Below are 20,813 nucleotides of genomic sequence, written 5' to 3'. Positions count from 1 at the left end.
TTGGGCCATATACGCCTTTCATCGCTCATTTAATATGTTCAATTTTTTTTATTACCCACTCTATATACTTTTTGAATCAAAACTTTTATTCTCTTAATATTTTTACTTAAAAAAGATATACTACATTCATCTCGCTAAACTCAACTGTTTTCGAGATAAACGCATTTTAAATCTGCGAGGCAACATAATTTTTTGCATAATATCATTGTAGTTATACCCAAAAAATAACTTAAAACCATAAAAATTTACAAAAATGTGTTGCAAATTTCTTCAAATGGAATTTGCGATGCAATGACATAAATATGAGAACTGCCACAATTATAATGGTTTTAAGTTATTTTTCGGGTGTAACTACAATGGTATTATGCAAAAAATTATGTTGTATCGCAGACTTAAAATGCGTTTAAAATCTCGAAAACATTTAAGTTTAGCGATATAAATGTAGTATATCTTTTTTAAGTAAAAATATTAAGAGAATAAAAGTTTTGATTCAAAAAGTATTCGCGGTGTGCAAGTACTTGGAAGGGAGACGTGAAACGATCGTGCGCGAATAGCGGAGAACTATTGCAACTTTCTTAAATAATTCATATTGTCAATTGAAATTGTCAAATTGACGTACATTTCATATCTACTGTCATTGAAGGAGAAAAATTATATGTTGCTCCAAAATATTCATATGATATGCAATTATTATATAAAGGTAAATTTAATTAATTGTATTTTGCTTGCAGTACTGCATTTTAATAACTCATTTTATTTACTACATACAATTGTTTACGTTTTCATCACATAACCTGAATCTTATTTTTTCTCCTTATTATTTTTTTGGGCTATGGCCTTGACAATTATCCAGCAACCAGGACTAACGTAATTGGTCAATACAATTAAAACTGTGAATAAAAGTGCAGAGCGTAGAAATAGGTGTCGCTTTGCGCAACTTGCACGGTCCCAATATAGAGTGGGTAATAAAAAAAATTGAACTAATTAAATGAGCGCTGAAATACGGATGTGGCGCCCTCTGGGTAATAAATCATTTTTAATGGCGAATTTAGAGTTCTCGTCCAAAGCCCGGTAGGCCCGCTTACCTAATTTCGTGTTGTTACCCTATGCCTGTCAGGAAATATTCAAGAATACATAAAATAAAAGTTTAACTTTGACACCCTGTATTTCGGTTATTATCAACTTTCGTACTAAGGTAAGTTAGCTTAAATCGACCTATTTTAAGCTCAGTAATCTACGGTTAAGCTATGTCCCATTCTTTACCAAACACCCTGTATATAATTTCCGTCGAGACGTTAAATACATAAAATCTTGAAATTAATAATTTATCGAAATTTAAGTAATGGTATTTTTTAAATTAGCTAAATACAAATCAATTTTTAAACTATGTATCAATATATTGTATTGTATCAGTTTTGTGTTTAACTGAATATATAAATACAGTAATATGTATGTAATTATATTGTATTATTTATTAATAAAGACTTTGTTGTATACTAACTTCAGTAATTTTATTAAATATGTACTATTAAGTATTGAATACACATTACAGCAATTTCCATTTCCATGGCATTTCAAAAACCTGGCTTTGGTGAGCATACCATGCTAACTTAAAATGTATCTATTGACATGTAATAATAAATGTGGATAAAGTGCGAACTGTGGTTATGTAAAGTGTATTGCCTTTGCCTATACAACAGTATGGTGCAAATTAAAGCAATAAATTCGTTATTTCGTACACCAACGACTTTAAGGACAAATTTCGAAATTGGTCGATTTTTAATTTTAAATTATTATGATGTCTTGGCATATATTTATATTATATACAGTGTAATTTGGAACCATATGGAAAACTTTTTTAATATCAATTTTACGAAAAAAAGTTATTCCTGATAAAGTGCTCTGCATTGTCTTAAACCTAAGACGCAATCATCAGATATTCAATTTTATCAATATTATACAAGGTATGTCAAAAAATATGAATTGCGCTCAAGAGTAAAGTGCCTTTATATTTGACAATATGGAATATTCTTATTAAGAAAAGTTGTTCTGAATTTAAAATTATGGTATAATATGGAATTACATTCTTGTAATTAAAAAAATAAATTTTGAAAATTTTTCTCAAATTAAGGATAATGAACATCAATTTTATTTATGATAACTCCGTTATTATTAATTTTACGAAAAAAAGTTATTCTCTATAAAAAGTTCTGCATAGTCCAACAATCAAGATGCAATTGATATTAAATTTTAGCAATTTTATACAAGGTATATAAAAAAATATGAATTATGCTGTGGAGTAAAGTACCTTTATTTTTCACAATATTGAAAATTGTTATTATAAAAAGTTATTCGGGATTAAAAACTATGTTTCAATATTCAATTACATCCATCTACTTAAAATGTTTTGAACTATAACGGTATTTTTATTCTTGGGCAAAATTTATATTTTTGACATACCTCGTATAAAATTGATAAAATTTAATATTTTATAATTGTGTCTTGGTCGCTAGACTATGCAGAACTTTTTATAAAGAATAACTTTTTTTTCGTAAAATTAATAATAACGGAGTTATCATAAATAAAATGATGTTGAGTGTCCGTAATTTGAGAAACATTCTCAAAATTTATTTTTTCAACGAGAAGAATGTAATTGCATATTATAACATAATTTTTAATTCCAAACAACTGTTCTTAATAACAATTGTCGATATTGTCAACTATCTTCTTCTTAAGGTGCCGAGACCGCTTGTCGATCGTTGGCTCTCATGTTGCGCAGCATATTAACAATCATTGTCTTATTTACAGCCGCACGCAATAGTTCAGTGCTAGTTTTCCCAAACCATTGGCGTAGGTTTTTAAGCCAAGAAGTTGTACGGTGGCCCACACTTCTTTTTCCCATTATTTTACCTTGCATGACAAGGTGAAGTATGTCATATTTTTCTGGGTGACGCATTATATGACCAAAGTATTCCAATTTGCGCCTTTTAACCGTGTTCACTACTTCGTAACTTTTATTCAAACGTTGCAAAACCCTTTCGTTTGTGACTCTTTCTACCCAACTGATCTTCAGAATACGGCGGTAGACCCACATTTCAAATGCTTCTAGGTTTTTTAAAAGCGATTCTGTCAGTGTCCATGCTTCAACCCCGTAAAGTAGTACTGGGAATATATAGCATCTGACCATTCTTATGCGAAGTTCCAAATTTAGATCATGACTGCACAGGATTTTCTTAAATTTCATAAAACTTGTTCTTGCTTTGGCAATTCTACTTTTTATTTCTGTACTAGGGTTCCAGCTTTCATTAATATGAGTACCCAGATATACAAGATTACTTACTCGTTCAATTGAGTCATTACCGATTGTTACGTTATAGTTATTATTATTTACGGCTGCCTGTTTACTAATAACCATAAACTTTGTTTTTCTTGCGTTGAGTTTGAGTCCATATATCGCGCAGAATGCCACCATTCGATTCAATAACGCTTGAAGATGTTCAATTGATCCAGTCAGCAACAAGGTGTCATCTGCGTATCTGATATTGTTCATAAGCATACCATTAATGAGTATTCCCTCTTTTGCGTTTTCCAAGACTTCATTTAAGATTGTTTCAGCGTAAAGATTAAACAACATTGGTGACAATATACAGCCTTGTCGAACTCCGCGTTTGATTTTTACTTCTTCAGAGCACTGATTCGCAACCCTAATACATGCAGCCTGGCCCCAATACAAATTTGCGATTATTCTAATGTCCCTACCGTCCAGACCGGTAGTTTTGAGAATATGTAGCATTTTTTCATGGCGAACTTTATCAAAGGCCTTTTCAAAATCAATCGCGCACATGAAAACGTCATGATTTACATCTCTGCGTCTTTGAATTAAAACTTGGGTTGCGAATAGTGTATCACGCGTTCCAAGGCCACAGCGAAAACCGAATTGAGTACTTGAGATTCTTTCCTCAATTTTTCTATATGTTCTTTGATGAATGATTCTAAGAAACGTTTTCAATACATGACTCATTAGGCTGATGGTGCGATAGTCGCTGCATTTTGTGGCTCTGTGTTTTTTTGGCCGCTTTCATAGATTAAGTTGAACAATTTCGTAAGTATCTTAATGCCCTCGATACCTAAAAGCTTTAGTGTTTCTACGTAAATCCCATCTGGTCCGATCGCCTTTCCGTTTTCCCGTTGTCAACTATAAAGGCACTTTATTCTTGAGCGAAATTAATATTTTTTGACATACCTCGTACACTGTTGATAAAATTTGATATCTGATGATTGTATCTTAGGTTTAAGATTATGCAGAGCACTTTATCAAGAATAACTTTTTTTCGTAAAATTTATAATAAAAAAGTTTACCATATGGTTCCAAGTTACGCAGACACGCTGTATATTTATATTAAATATATTATATATTTATATTATTATATCTATTTATATTTATATTATATATATTTATTTAAATATTAGGAGTTCTAAATATTGAGCCATGGGTGCTGAATAAGCAACATGTGGATGATTGCAAGAACATAGTTTGATTGTTGAAAATTATATACTTAATTAAAAGACAGAATTAACTTGGTGTTCGCCGATTAAAGATGTCTCATTCTCCCTTAGCTACTTAACATTGGAAAGAACCTGAAGACTACCACCCTTTGGGCGGGAATAATTTTGGTATACTTGAAACATTGGGAGACATATCGTGTAATATTTTAATTATTACAGTCCAGTGAACTTTCTGTAACCTAAATAAATTGCCAAATCGTGGTATTTCCATTTAACCTTCCTAAGTCTTGGAATAGCTTGATTAAACTGTAGTTTGCAAGTTCATTGTTCTTGTTACTACGCAAGTTATTGATGTTTTGTATATTTTGATTAAATTATAACTTAGTCAAAGGGAATATTTTGAGTCGCAGTCTATTTAGAATAGTTACCTCGTTAACAAGTGCGTAAGTCGTTGTTTGAAGTTACGTTACTAGAGTGTAATTATCAGCAGCTGTCATTAAGGGCAGTCTATTATAGAAAGTTACCTAATTAACAACTATAGTGTAATTATCAGTAGCTGTCAATTAAACCATGTTCTTACTTCACACTTCAACCATTTATTTACCATTGTCTATCGAGAAGAATCAGACAAAACGGCATTAGAAAACAATTCGATCCTGATATTTACATCGAATTATCCAGACTTTCTTATGACAGTAACATCTTAAAAAAATAACAGTAAAATTTGTGCACCCCATAAAATTTTATGGAGGTTTTGTTCCATTAGATCCCCAAATTTTTTTGTACGTTCCAATTAAATTATTATTGTGGTACCATTAGTTAAACACAATGTTTTTAAAACTTTTTTGCTTCTTAGTATTTTTTCGGTAAGCCAGTTTTTGTCAAGATATTTTGAACATTTCTAAAATCCACAACATATTTTGTAAATCGTTAAGGGGATAGGCGCAAAATCTTGGTCCAATGATATTTAGATGCATTCATTTTTTCGGATCCTGAGAAAACCAATAAATTAAATTTAAAAGATTTAAACGCAGAATGAAAGATTACATAATTACCGAGGGCTGAAAGCCTTATAGTAGGGGAGGAAATTATGCTAAATTTGCAGTTACTCGAGCGTTATGGGGACCTATTGGGTTGTGTAAGAGTAGGTCCTAAAACCAAAAAAAGTTAAGTTAAGTTTTCCGTAAAGTGGGGAACTTTCCATTTTATAATAAAATTTTCCATTTCCAACAATCGTTTTTTCCGATTTATTATAGCGCCATCTATCCATAATTCTAAAAAATGTCTCGAATAAAAGTTGCTTATTTTTACGTGAAGAATCCAATTCTGCAATAATAATTATGGACCCCTTCTCCGGGTGGGGTCGTATTTGGTTTCATTCGATAGATTAGTGAAAAATATTGAACACGTATTTTTTAGGATTTTGATCTGACGTTTATTTCGCGAAATTTTCGCTTTTTTTTTATGAAGCTTTGTGACTCACCCATTTCCTTATGCCCCGCTCAAATAGTCAGATTTTTGAAATATACAATATTTTGCATGTACTTAACTTACCTTATCTTAATCTAACGATTTCAAGTTTTTTTAAGGATAGATTTTTTTCGGAACTCCCTTAACGAACTCCCCTGTAATAAGGGCCAATATATGGTAGAGGTACATTTACAGGGTACTCCCCATGTGATAATCTAACGCGCCCGAGTAACTACAAAAATCCCAGTTTGGGCTCCCCTACCATTAGAATAAATAAAAAGTTTCGTTTGAATGAAATATTTGAAATTAAAAATCACACTATATTTTCCCTTTTTTTTACCCCTGTAACTTATTAAAATAAACATCATAAAAGTTTTCATGGACTTCCAGCCCTCGGAAAATAGCATTGTACCAAGATTTTGCGTCTACCTCCTTAAGTAAGAGTATAGAGACCTGGTAATAATAATATTATGTAGATAATATTCTAGTCTATAATTTTACTTAGCCATTTATAAAATAAATATGTGGTGGAAGTTCAAATTGTTCAAAATATCTGCAAAAAACGGGCTTAAAGAAAAAGTACTGACAGGCAAAAAGTTGTGTTTAACTAATAGGCCTGGATCCCGTTTACCAAAAAAAAGTTTATTAATAGCAAGCTGAAAATTTGTTAATAGCTTAATGGTGTCTAGTCAGACAAACCTTTGATGTGTTACACAGGGGAAGTTTTAATTGTGAAACAAGTTATAGGTTTAGAACATCAGACTATGAAAACGTCCCATGTATTTTGTCGGAAAGAACTTCCAATTGATTATTACTCCTTCATTAAACTTTCATGCAAAAATCAGACTGCTATTTACCTTACCACCAACATAATTCCTGTCGTTTGACATGTTCTACGTGTCGGACTTATTAAAATGCCCAACATATTTGTCGGACAAACATTTTTCATATATTATATAAAGTTTGCTATTCAAAAATCTAAAAACAACCTGCTAGTTTTCACAATCATAAACTTGTCAGGATGACACGTTCCACAATTAAAATCACGTTCCACAATTAAAGCTTCCTCTGTTCCAGTGTACCCATACATCAAAGTTTGTCCGACTAGACACCGTTAAGCTATTAACAAATTTTCAGTTTGCTAAACTTTTTTTTGGTACGCGGGATCCAGGCCAATAATGGTACCACAATAATAATTTAATAGGAACGCACACAAAAATTTGGGGGTTCTAAAGGCAAGCGTACATAGACCCGCATCGTACGCATCGGACGCATCGTACGCAACGGATTTTAGTTTGCTTTGTACAGAAACTTATGTAGCCGCGTCCACTGATCCGCATCGTACGGATCGCATTATCGGCAATCATTGTAAGGCAAACTAAAATCCGTTGCGTACGATGCGGGTCTGTGGACGCTTGGCTTAAGGGAACAAAACCCCAATAAAATTTTTATGAGGTGCACAAATTTTATTGTTCTTTTTTTAAGATTTTCCTGCCGTAATAATGCCACATGTTCATTTTCAATAAAAAATCTCTAATAGTTTTCGATATATTATGTATTGGAAAAAATCGATTTTCGTTTTGTTAATCCAAATGGCCGTAACTTTTTTTATGTGCTCCTTTGTACTAAGGTAAATTAGATTCAATTGAACTATTTTTGGTCCTAGAATTATGTGATTTAGTTTATGACCTTCCTTTTTGTTACACCCGTATTTCATCATTTTGTATTATTCATAATAGGTATAGTTTGTTAAGAGCAAGTTATTAAGAAGCTTTTAAAAATAGAGAAACATACATAGTGTTCAATTCAAAATAAAGGTGATGGGCTATACCAGACTTGCGTGAATCACCCTGTACATTTAAATTTATATTTAAAAAGCGTACATTGAAATTTGTAAGTTGCCGTGTACCAGCGTTTTTATAATTTTCTCAAAGAAAGACTCAAACAGTTTTAGTTCATAAGTAGTTTTCACATTGTATAATTTCCAAATTTCACCCTGTAATATTTATAATAGACCCCACATGATATACTTTGTTAAGATCAAGCTCCTGAGCCGGAAACCCATTATGAACGCTCGGCTCAGCACAGCCCAGCACGGCACGGCTTTGGAAAAATAATCATTTGCCATGGAGAGCTCGTCGGAGAAGAGGTTATAAAATAGTAAGTGCAATTTGTGCTGAGATTGAAACAGACGAAAATGCAAAATTACGACGGAAACATCGGCTTTGGGTGCACGAAATATTTAAAAAAGAAGAGAATATGGCGAGTTTTATCATCTATTATTTGGTTGACGAATAGACATGATTCGTCGACAAATGTTTTGTTTTCGTCCTTTTTATTTAATTAAAACTTCAAAATATGACCAATTAACACTGTATAACGTAAAACGTGTCACGAATTTTTCGATTTGTATATTTACAACTTGCCTTTTTATTTTCTTTAAGGTTCCACTAAATGTGCTTTTGGAAGAAACAAACACCATGTACTGGTATGAAAAGTATTACGGCATATCTACTAATGATACAAACTTCGATGAAGAAAGAGTATTTTCGTGCCGTTTTACAAAAAATGCATTCATGCAAGAAACAGTGGTACATTTTACGGCTGTTGACTAAAGTTCTTCTATAAGGTAAGTACTATGTGATCTTGAACGTTTCCAAAGAACCAAAATTAATATGTTACTGACTCTCAGTTTAATACCGTATCCAGCAATACTGGTATCAATAATTCGTCTTCGTCTTTCTGAGGCACATCAAAGGAACATGAAACTTGAAACATGAAACCAGAAACATGAAATATGAAACTTAAAACATGAAACAAATAAATTGTGAAAAAAGTAGCCCTTTCATGTGATATACTAAGGCCCGGTACTTTATGTCTCGATTAACAGCCGGTTAGTTAACCGAGGTTTAATCGGGACCTCTTTAGGGTCTCTTGCGTTACAATAAATGCAATTGTAATTATTATTATACTTATTTATAATTATAATAATACTTGTAATTGCATTTATTACAACGCAGGAGACCCTAAAGAGGTCCCGATTAAACCCCGGTTAACTAACCGGCTGTTAATCGAGACATAAAGTACCGGGCCTAAGAGTATCTAATAACAAAAATAAAATGTGTATAGTTGACAATGGAAAGTGATGTCGAGGTCATTCCTGTCGGGGCAACTCTTTCATTAATGTCTAAGGGAAGCCGTACACCAAAGAACAATGAAATGTAAAACATAAAACATGAAACGTGAAACACGTCTCATGAAAATAAAACAATGCTAAACAAATAGAAGACCGCATACCAATGAAACGAGTGTGATTCATGCGTGTGAAACATTTTTATCTTCAGAATGCGCACACCAAGCGCATGAAACGTGAAACATGAAACATAAAACGTGAAACACGTTTCATGGAAATAAAACACTGCTAAACAAATAGACGCCCGCCCATCTATGAAACGAGTGTGATTCATGCCCGTGAAACATGTTTATCTTCTTGAAACGTGTTTCATGAAATAGGACGTGTTCTATTTTTCGATTTCAGTTTCATTGTTTTGAATAGGTAAGGTGGAGCAGAACGAAGAGTTGTACAATTATAACCTGGGATACTGTGACCGAGTGGTACTCGAATAGACAATAACAAGAAAATATCGTTTTTTTTAATATGACGCACAATAAAACAATGTAAATGTTTAAATTCTTATTCTATAAAATGATTGAAATTTAGAAAGATGATTATTTAATTCGTTTGCAATCAAATATTATGTACTATGGTTAACTATAGTTATGATTTTTGCACAGTAATAAAAGAGTTGCCACAACAGCAACGACCTCGGTCGTCATCACTTTCCATTATTTACTATAGGTCCGGTTTTATTTTTTTTCTGCTATATCAAGGGGTGCTTTTTCTTAAAAGATTTCGCCCCGGAACACCCATGTTCATCCCTTTAAAGGGGGTAGGGAGAAATCCTACTTTATCAGTAGGGTTTTTTATAAATATATATTATGGTTATTGCAACATCCCTGCGGAAACTACCCCTATCCCTGAAAATAAGTTTGGCGGGCATTTTGTTACGATTTTCTCATTACCTATATATTTTTTTGAAACAAAGATTATACAGAATTAAAGACCACTAATTACTTTACAAATAAGGTCGTACGCATTTTTTCGTATAATAAGCAACCGTTACGGCACAATGCGCCGTAAACCTCAGAAATGCTTTGGCGCGCTAAAGTTTTTGTTTTTTTTTCGTCACCTATTCATTTTATTGATAACGTACTTATAACAAATAAAATAACACACTGTCTGCAACACATGATGACCTATACATATTTTACTTTCTTTGCACCCTAAAGCCACAGTGCTGGCCCAGATTCAATTTTTGCATATTTTCTTTACTATTTTCCTTTTTTTAGGTGGTTTCGGTGAAAATATGGGGGTAAATTATACAAATTTGTAAATAACACTTGTACATGGGTAATAGTCCAGGGTAATAAGGTTTTTTCCATGACACTCCCGCAGCCAGGGTACTGAAGCGTTTTTCGACAGGTTATACCTATAAGAGCAAATTGTAACTATTTCCTGCGTAGGATCTGGCGGCCATTTTTATTTATAAACAATTAAGTGTCAAAGTCAAAAAATGGTATTTTTCCCTTTTTTCAAATCAATGGAAAGCAGTGAAACTTATGGTTTTTTCATGTACAAATATCTTTGAGATTATGGAAAAAGCTTTAAAATGACGTATTACAAAAGTTTGATATACTCATTTTTTATTGTTAATATAATTGCGAAAATAGGTCGGAATTGCAAAAAAAATTAATTTCGCAATATCTATTGTAAAAATAGTGTACAGCTTTGAAATTTTTGTCACATAAGGGTTCTTTGGTGCTTAATATGTAATAAAAATTTCAAAGCGATTCATTCAATTGTTTAAATTTTATTCAAATTGTTTATCCCAGAGAGCATTTTTTTTGCAATAACATAAGTCAGAAAAAAATGACGTTAGAGGTTTTTCCATTCCACAGTAGGTGTCAAATGAAAGAGCATGAGCTATATTTTCAACTTAGTTTAAAAAAGCGAATAAAAAATGCATTTATTAGTAATAAATAATTATGCAAAGTATCGTAAATATTGCCTTATAAACTTTTTATTTTGTTATATAAGAAATTATATAATATTTATTACAATTTTTTATCAATTATGATATAAATAACATTACTTGGTAGTTGTGCACTTAAAACAGGGTAAAAAAGTTAATTTTTTTGGAAAAAGTTATTCAAAAAGTTTATAAGGAAAAATTTACGATACTTTTGCATAATTAACTATTTTTAATGGGAATAAGCCACAATTTTACCAAAAAAATGATTTTATTAACGTTTCGTTAATAAAATCATTTTTTAACGAAAAACGTTAATAAAATCATTTTTTTGGTAAAATTGTGGCTTATTCCCATTAAAAATAGTTGATTGTAAAAATGCCACAAGGAAATAGCTTCAGAACATTTTGCATAATTATTTATTACTAATAAATGCATTTTTTATTCGTTTTCTTTAAACCAAGTTGAAAATATAGCTCATGCTCTTCCATTTGACACCTGTGGAATGGTTCTAACGTAATTATTTTCTGACTTATGTTATTGCAAAAAAATGCTCTCTGAGATAAACAATTCGAATAAAATTTAAACATCTGAATGAATCGCTTTAAACTTTTTATCACATATTAAGCACCAAAGAACCCTCATTTGACAAAAATTTCAAACGTGTACATTAATTTTTACTATAGTTATTGCGAAAATAATTTTTTTTGCAATTCCGACCTTTTTTCGTAATTATATTAACAATAAATGAGTATATCAAACTTTATAATATGTGATTTACGTAAATCACGTTTCATGGAAATAAAACACTGCTAAACAAATAGACGTCCGGCCATTTATGAAACTTTCCGAAAATAAAAATGTGTTATGAGCATGAATCACACTCGTTTAATTGGTAGGCGGACTTCAAGATTTGTTTACCTGTGTTTAATTTTCATGAAACGTGTTTTACGTTTCATGTTTTACGTTTCATGATGTGATGTGCGGCTTGCCTAAGGGAGGCCGCACGTCAAAGAAACGTGAAACATAAAACATGAAACGTGAAACATGAAACAAATAAATTATGAAAAACGAAAACGTTTAATGTTATATACTAATAAAAGAAACAAAAATAAAATTTGTATAGTTAACAATGGAAGGTGATAATGAAGAGGTCATTGTTAATGAAAATTTTGGAAAAGTTGTAATTTATTTCTGAACTTAATCTCTTTTAAGTTCGATACACTTTACCCAGCGATGCCCCACCTTCTTTAACCCGTCTGAAAAATACGTCTTCTCTAGGTCTGCAAAGTAGGCTTCCGTGGCGGTGATGAACTCCTTCTTCGACATAAATTTACGCCCGCCAAGTGACTTTTTCAAGTTTGGAAAGAAAAAGAAGTCGTACAGTGGCAAATCTAGAGAATACAGTGGATAGGACAGCAGTTTGTAGCTCAATTCAACCAATTTGGCCATAACGACGGCGGAGGTGTAAGCTGGTGGGTTGTCATGGTGGAAGAGTACTTTTTGCTTCCCCAATTGGAGCTGTTTTTTAAATTCGATGTCGAATCGGCCCAATAATGTGACACAGTAAGCCCTGTGACCGTTTTGCCCTTGATATAGATGATATAGATGATATAGATGATATAGATGATATAGATCACACCTTGTGAATCCCAGAAAATCGTGGTTATCACCTCTCTGGTCGATGAGACAATGGTTGCGTTGGGACGACCACAGCGGCTGACTGCCAGCAGAAATCGGCTAAGTGGTTGTATTCAGCGCGGATAGTAAAAGCTTAGTAAATCTCTCAGCAGCTGACTTCCAGCTGTGTCGTCTAAACGTTACCGCTGGCTCAGCTGTCCAGCCGCTGTGGTCGTCCGAACGCACCCAATCTTCTCCCTTTTCAGAGCACGTTCGTGGGGTGACGTCCACTTTATCGACTGTTCGTTGGTCTTTGATGTGTACCAGTGGAACCATGTTTCGTCGACGGTTATGAAACAACGTAGAAACTTCTTTGAATTACGCTTAAGCAGCCTCAGACACTGCTCTGAAGTGGTCTCATCGTTGCGCTTATTGTCCGTATTGAGCAAATGCGGCACTCATCACGACGACAACTTTCTTATGCCTAAAATGTTATGCAAGATATGACCCACGCAATTTTTTGAGATGCCAACTGTGTTTGCTACCTCGCGCGCCTTCAGTTGGCGGTCTGCCAGAACGAGATCGTGGATTTCTTTCACGTTATCCTCCGTGGTAGCCATTTTCGGGGCACCTAGGAGTGACTTATCAAATGCCGACGTGCGACCACGTTGAAACTCGTTAACCAATTTTTGTCGATCGCCATCGAAGAAGAAGAGTCACTATACACAGCAACCACGTGCTTTTTGATTTTGCTGCCGTATTTCCCTTCTAAAAACAAGAATTGAATTACTGGTCAATATTGCTCTTTTCTCATTTTTCTAAAATCCCCAGACACACCCTCTTATACCATTGACATATTAAGCCTAGACTCGGCATACTCACCAAAAAAACGGAAACAGCATGGAAACAGTCGATCGGTGGTCTATCTATCTCTTTTAATCAAGCGACCCTGCGCATGTGACCGACAAAGATGGCTAGACCGCTTAATCCCATGTCGGCGTTTTTTACACTTCGATGCATTGAGTGGCATATCCCTAGCCAAGTCTATCCTCTTTACATGTCTCTGTCTTATACACGCAGTCAAAACAAAACTACTACATAGTGCGATTTGGCTGAGATTTTGACATACGCCGTCTACAGGAATGTAGTATTACACGATAGTAGATTTCTCTTGCAATAGTGGCGCCCTCGGGTGGAGAGGCTAAGTAGACTCGGACAAACATAAGTTTGGGAATATGATTCATAACTCGATGATGCGCAGTGGTTCTTGTTTACTAGCGTTACCATGGAAACGGCCAGTTTGCTGGTCGCCAGTGTCGTAGTTAGAAGTGCATTACATATCGCAGAGAGTGTTTAACGATTTGATCGTGTTGGATATTTTATTAATAGTTTTTAGCTTAGTGTTTGGTATATTAATAGTAGTAATTAGTGTATTATTAAGACATTTAGTGTATCTCTAGTGTGGTAAGTTTAGTGATTAGTTATTTAACAATATGCCTCATAAAAAGATAGGAATCAAAGGGCTGGGATTGAATAGCCAAGCAAAGGCAATCATTTATAATGTTACTACATTTATGGAACAAGAGGCAGCACATTTCAAAACAACCGAAAACCTGTTAATACCTTTAAGTAAATCGACGTAAGTATTGTTAAAGTTAACAAATTATCTCGAACAAATTACAGGGGGAGAAAAACCGAATACAATAGGAGTGTCCTAATGGAAAGTTATGACATTTGTTTAAAACGAACAGAGTATTTAAAGCAGCTGATTAAATTTCGATCTGAGGGTAGAAACATAATTTATACTGATGAAACTTATACAGGGTGTTTGGTAAAGAATGGGCCATAGCTTAACCCCAGGTTCTTGAGGTTAAAATAGGCCGATTTAAGCTAACTTACCTTAGTACAAAGTTTATAATAACCGAGATACAGGGTGTCAAATTTAAACTTTTTTTTTTATTTATTATTGAATATTTCCTGACAGGTATGAGATAACAACATGAAATTTGGTATGTGGGGTTTTTTGGGTCGAGAAAACTAAATTCCCTACCAAAAATGATGGATTTCCCAGAGGGCGTCACATACGCCTTTCAGCACTCATTTATTACGTTCAATTTTTTTTATCCCTCATTCTGTATAATTTTGACATTAAAATTTTTATTCTCCTATTAGTTTTACTTAAAAAAGGTATACTTCTTTCATCTCCCTAAACTCAACCGTTTTCGAGATAAACGCATTTTAAATCTGCGATACACCATCATTTTTAGCATAATATCATTGTAGTTCCACCCGAAAAATAACTTAAAACCATAATAATTTTGCCAGTTCTCAAATTTGTGTCATTGCATCGCAAATTCCATTTGAAGAAATTTGCGATACATTTTTGGATAATTTTATGGTTTTAAGTTATTTTTCGGGTGTAACTACAATGATATTATGCTAAAAATGATGGTGTATCGCAGATTTAAAATGCGTTTATCTCGAAAACGGTTGAGTTTAGGGAGATGAAAGAAGTATACCTATTTTAAGTAAAACTAACAGGAGAATAAAAATTTTAATGTCAGAATTATACAGAGTGAGGGATAAAAAAAATTGAACGTAATAAATGAGTGCTGAAAGGCGTATGTGGCGCCCTCTGGGCAATACATAATTTTTGGTAGGGAATTTAGTTTTCTCGACCCAAAAAACCCCAACGTACCAAATTTCATGTTGTTATTTCATACCTGTCAGGAAATACTCAATAATAAATAAAAAAAAAAAGTTTAATTTTGACACCCTGTATCTCGGTTATTATAAACTTTGTACTAAGGTAAGTTAGCTTAAATCGGCCTATTTTAACCTCAGGAACCTGAGGTTAAGCTATGGCCCATTCTTTACCAAACACCCTGTATACATAGCAGCCGTACTCCACCATATTACTGGGGAGATCAAAGTGGAAAAACGTTCAAGAAACCAATTTCTAAGGGCAAAAGCCTGATTATTGTTCATGCTGGAGGAGAGACTGGATTTGTACCTAACGCTCTGTTAATTTCTAAATCAGGTACATGTTTTTAATTAAAAAGTTAATTTTAATAACAGTAACAATGATGTAAGCCATAATTACTTTTATAATTAAGTTTCACACTAAACCAAATTCTACTGTTAAAAAAATTTCACAAAAGGCTGTCTATGAAACTAATAACAAGGCAAAGGTCGTTCGGCAAAAAGCTTTTGATAACGGAACATTAAGTAAAGATAATAATATAAAATTATTATTGTAATTCGCCGAGAAATCATCTAAAAAAATTTGTACAATAATTTCATATTTTTGCTTTCAGGATCCAAGAGTGGTGACTATCATGGCGATATGAACCACCTTAATTTTATGAAGTGGGTCAGAAGTCAGCTCTTACCCAACTTACCCAAAAACTCGGTTCTGGTAGTTGACAATGCATCCTACCATAACGTAACAATGGAAAAAAATGTGACATCTGCCAGCCGTAAGGATATTATGGTAAAGTGGTTACAGAAAAAGCATCCCTTTTCCAGTAAACTTAACCAAGCCAGAATTGTACAAAATTATACAAGTCCATAAACCACATTTTCTACCTGTTTATGCATTAGATCATGAGCTTGAACAGCACGGACACAAAGTACTTTGCTTGCCTCCCTATCATCCGGAGTTAAACCCTATAGAAAAAATATGGGCTTTGGTAAAAGGTAGGGTGGCCAGTCATAATACAACAATCAACATAAATGATGTTGAAAATATAACGAAAAAAAAAATTTCAGAAGTGTTAATACAAGAATGGGGTAACATGTAAACACGTAAACAAATATGAAGACACCCTAATAGAAAAAGAGCATTTGTTAGACGCTACGCTGGAAAACCTAAAAATTTTTATTAATACTGGTTCATCAGAAGAAATCTTTTCTGAGGATGAGGACAGTGATTCAAATTCCAGAATAGATATCTTAGAATCATCCGAAGAATCGTAATTAAAACTTTGTTTAGAATTATTGTTTAGAAAATAAATATATTAGAATTAGTAAAAATAAACACTTGCTTGTAATCCTTCCTTCCTGCCTGATAATGTTATTACATAACTGTAAGTATTGAGGAATTTGTCATATATTAAAGTACTCCTAATATTTTGCTCATTATTTTATCAAATGCAACTGATTATAGGCTTCATAATTATTACAAACTATGAAAATAAAAAGAAACAAATTCATTATTCGCTTTAATTAAATATAATTTAGGTACTATTATGCTTTACTTATAAAAATTTATTTCAAATCTGCCTGTTTCCGTCCGCCACTGGCAGAAATCCCAAATCGCAATCCCAAACTTATGTTTGTCCGAGTCTACTTATCGGACTACCGTATACTTACTTTTCGATGTATCTTCTTCTTTGTGTGCCGTGCTTGTTTTCAAGCGTTGGCTATCGTCATATTAACAAGCTGATGAAAAGTTTCTCGATCATCATGCTGATGATGAAATTCCTCGACTGTTCGACCTGCCCATTGTCTAATGTATTCGATACATTCGATGTATACAAATAGAAAATGTTTACTAAATAACAGACTCAAAATTTTTTTTGTTGACCTGTGATCTTTCAACTTCACTATAATATTCTTAATAAAGCTTCTTCGACTTGTAGTAATTAAATTTAGGATTAATTGGAATGTTTATTTTTCAGGACGACGATAATATAATACATATAATATAATATTCAGTACGATAACAAATTAGTTGCTTTTTCATCTGCTCTGGTGATGGACCCGTGTTGGTGCTTATACCTTATATCTGACATATTATACCATTTAAATTTACCAATTGAATAGAAGTATGTAATATATACATATTATAAATCTATTAGTATATTTTGTATATTAATCATTAATAAATTTTATGAATTATAATGCGTTTCTTGATATTTGGCAGGATCCTGAAAGAACAAAACAAAAAGAGCGTGGCACTTGCTGAGTGCCGACATAAGTGAATACTACTTATATAAGTATTCGATTATATTCGATTCAATCCGATCCGATTCGATTTATTTTATTTTATTTTTTTTTAGTTTTATTTCATTTTATTTCCTTTTTTATTTAATTTAATTAATTTTTATTTCATTTTTTTTAACCCTTCAACAGCTAGCGTTACCATATGGTAACGCTTACAAGGTTGTACATCAAGCGCCGCCATATATTTTTGAAGTTAGAAATTTGAACTCGGCGAAAGGGGATCCTTACTACATACGTATCGCTATCGCTACTCGTTAGTACTAATTCAACGTTCGCAGCGGCTTGTTGTGCGTATCGAGCGATCGTTAAAAACGACTTTGTTTGCAAATCATGGATTATGGCGACCTTCGATTACAGTAAGTAACTTTCAAACTGCTCCGTTTACTTTTATTTGTTTATAATACGTACAAATTATAGGTAAAAGTGTACTTTATAGGATGGCCAATAATAATGTGTGCTGGCCAATAATAATTAATTTTCAAATAATTAGTTAGGTTCGTTTTTTTCGCCTGTTACCATATGGTAACGCTATCTGTTTATGGGAGTCAATTAAAAGATTGCGTGATTTTTTTCCAGGAGAGGTTTTACCTTACAAGAAGCTCTGCAAATGGTGTATGAAGATGACTTAGATGTTCAAGATATATTTATAGAACCTCCAGAGGCAAACGTTTTGACCGATGAAGATTCAGACGACGAAGAGGAGGGGGGTTTAGTCGATAATCTTAGTGGTCAACAATTATTAGCTGGAGCAGAACTAAGAGTGAACCAAGCTATAAATGAAGAGCCAGACGAGCCTGTTCAAGATAATGAAGGTCCGAATACCAGACCAGGACAGGAAAAAATCACTTGGATAAAGAAGGGCGATATAATTCCAAATAAAAAAGCTTTTCTCGAGCCTGATTTTTGAGCAGTTTATTGATCAAGAAACTGTTGACTTACTTGTTGAGCAGTCTATAAAATATGCTATCTTTTTAAATCATTCAGATCCTAAAATCACTTCTGGGGAAATGAAATGCGCCATCGCCATCATGATTCTAAGTGGTTATCATGAATTGCCTGGAAAAGACATGTACTGGAGTACAGAAAAGGACTTGAACGTATCCATTGTGTCAGATGCCATGCGAAGAGATCGGTTTAGGCAGATTCTAAAATATCTACACTGTGCTGATAACACGAAACCTAATAATAATGACAAAATGTGGAAATTACGACCTCTCATGGATAAACTACGAGCAAATTTTATTAAAAATTTTGTTCCTGAACAACACCTAAATCTTGATGAATCCATGGTAAAATATTTTGGAAGACATCCCAGCAAACAATTCATACGAGGAAAACCAATCCGATTCGGCTACAAGGTATGATTTTTGAATGCTGTGTCGGGATATCTTGTAAATTTCGATGTATACCAAGGGAACAATCCTAGGGGAAATACTTTCTATGAAAATGGATTCGGGAAATGTGCAGCACCTCTTATCAACATGATTGACGACTTTTCCCCTAATATGTCCAAACTTCCATTTCGATTTTATTTTGATAACCTTTTTACTGGTTTCAATATTTTACATTACCTGAAACAACGCGGCTTTGATGGAACGGGAACAATCCGTGACAACCGTATCCCGAAAAGCTGTCCTTTACCCGCGAAAAATATGTTATCTAAATCTAATTCTCAGATAAGGGGTGATTACGTATCAGCTATTGATAAAGAAGATGGAATCATTGTTGTGAAGTGGCTGGATAATAATGTTGTTAGCGTAGCCTCTACCTGTCATGGAGTAAATCCCACTTGTTTAGTAAAAAGATTCTCTCAGAAGGAAAAAAAAAATTATAAAGGTATCGCGTCCAACGCTTATAACCGAATACAACCGCTTTATGGGAGGAACCGACCTGATGGATGAAAATATTTCAAGATATCGTATATCCTTCAGAAGGAAAAAGTGGTGGTGACCCATTTTTACTTGGTTGCTGGACACAAGTGTAGTAAATGCATGGTCTGTTAGGCGAAAATGCAGAAGCAAACCACCAATAAGTCAGCTAAATTACAGAAGACAAATCGTTTTGCATTATCTTGAGAAATACAAAACAGTTTCAAAAGGATCAGGAAGGCCATCTACATCTAAAAACAGCGTTACTCTAAACCGGGTGTCTGATGATATTAGATATGACCAGGTTGACCATTTATTAGTTCCAACTAGGGATAAAAAAAGAAAACGTTGTGCCGGTGAAGGTTGCTCCTCAAGCATCCGAACAATGTGTTGTAAATGTAATGTTGATATATGTATAGACTGTAACTATATTTTTCACACTAAATAAACATTTTTGACAGTTTGCAACAGATATTTGAATGTCTGTTATTTTGTACATCACTAGCGGCTAGTGTTACCATATGGTAACGGCACTTATATCGCAAAAAAATAAAAAAAAAATGTTAAAAAGTTATTGAAAGAGCCTAACTTAATCATAATAATTAGGAATTATAACCTGGCACAGCATATTTCTAGGAAAAAAAAATCCGCCGTTGAAGGGTTAATTCGATTTATATTTATCTAATTTTATTTAATTTTATTTACTTTTATTTAATTTTATTTAATATTTTATTTAATTTTATCTAATTTTATTTAATTTTATTTAATCTTATTTAATTCTATTTATAGTGCAGTCAATGAGGGTATTTGGCTCCGAATTCCGTCCTAATGCATCAGTTTATCATCTCAAGAAACGAAGTCTACTCTATAACCTATGCCGCTTTTATCTTGGGTGTGGTGCACACCCCTTCTCGGGGGAGAAAAATTGTTTGGTCAAAATAAATACGGAAGTGGCTAGAGAACCTAATTCTGAGCAAAAACTGCTCTATAATTTTTTTTAAACTTAATTCTTTTTGAATTATTCGTGTTGGAAAATTACCTTTTACGGTAATTACCCATATGCACGCCTATGATGAATATAAAATTCTGAATTGCATGCCAAAAAATGCGTAATAACTATCTCGTAAAACCCACCAACTTCCATTTGCATATCTCAAACGGTTTTAGAGCAATAAATAAATCGTCAGTTTGTAAGAAAAAATTCAACATCCCGTATCTCGGAAACGAAGCATTGACGGACATATATTTATAA

The 20,813-nt window shown here is 33.2% G+C and overlaps 1 protein-coding gene across 1 annotated transcript in view; it reads left to right on the top strand.

The window, feature by feature from the left end:
- Positions 1-17,591, top strand: part of LOC126883138 (platelet-derived growth factor receptor alpha-like) — a 78,502-nt gene extending 60,911 nt beyond the window's left edge. The window contains exons 5-6 of the mRNA XM_050648392.1: positions 8,421-8,605; positions 17,369-17,591. Coding sequence (XP_050504349.1) covers positions 8,421-8,591 — 171 coding nt within the window. The 3' untranslated portion in view covers positions 8,592-8,605; positions 17,369-17,591. The remainder of the gene's footprint in view (positions 1-8,420; positions 8,606-17,368) is intronic.
- The last annotated feature ends 3,222 nt before the right edge of the window (positions 17,592-20,813 follow it).

This window comes from Diabrotica virgifera, chromosome 4, assembly GCF_917563875.1.
Source record: "Diabrotica virgifera virgifera chromosome 4, PGI_DIABVI_V3a".
Lineage (NCBI taxonomy): Eukaryota > Metazoa > Arthropoda > Insecta > Coleoptera > Chrysomelidae > Diabrotica > Diabrotica virgifera.
This window is presented reverse-complemented; position numbering and strand designations above follow the sequence as displayed.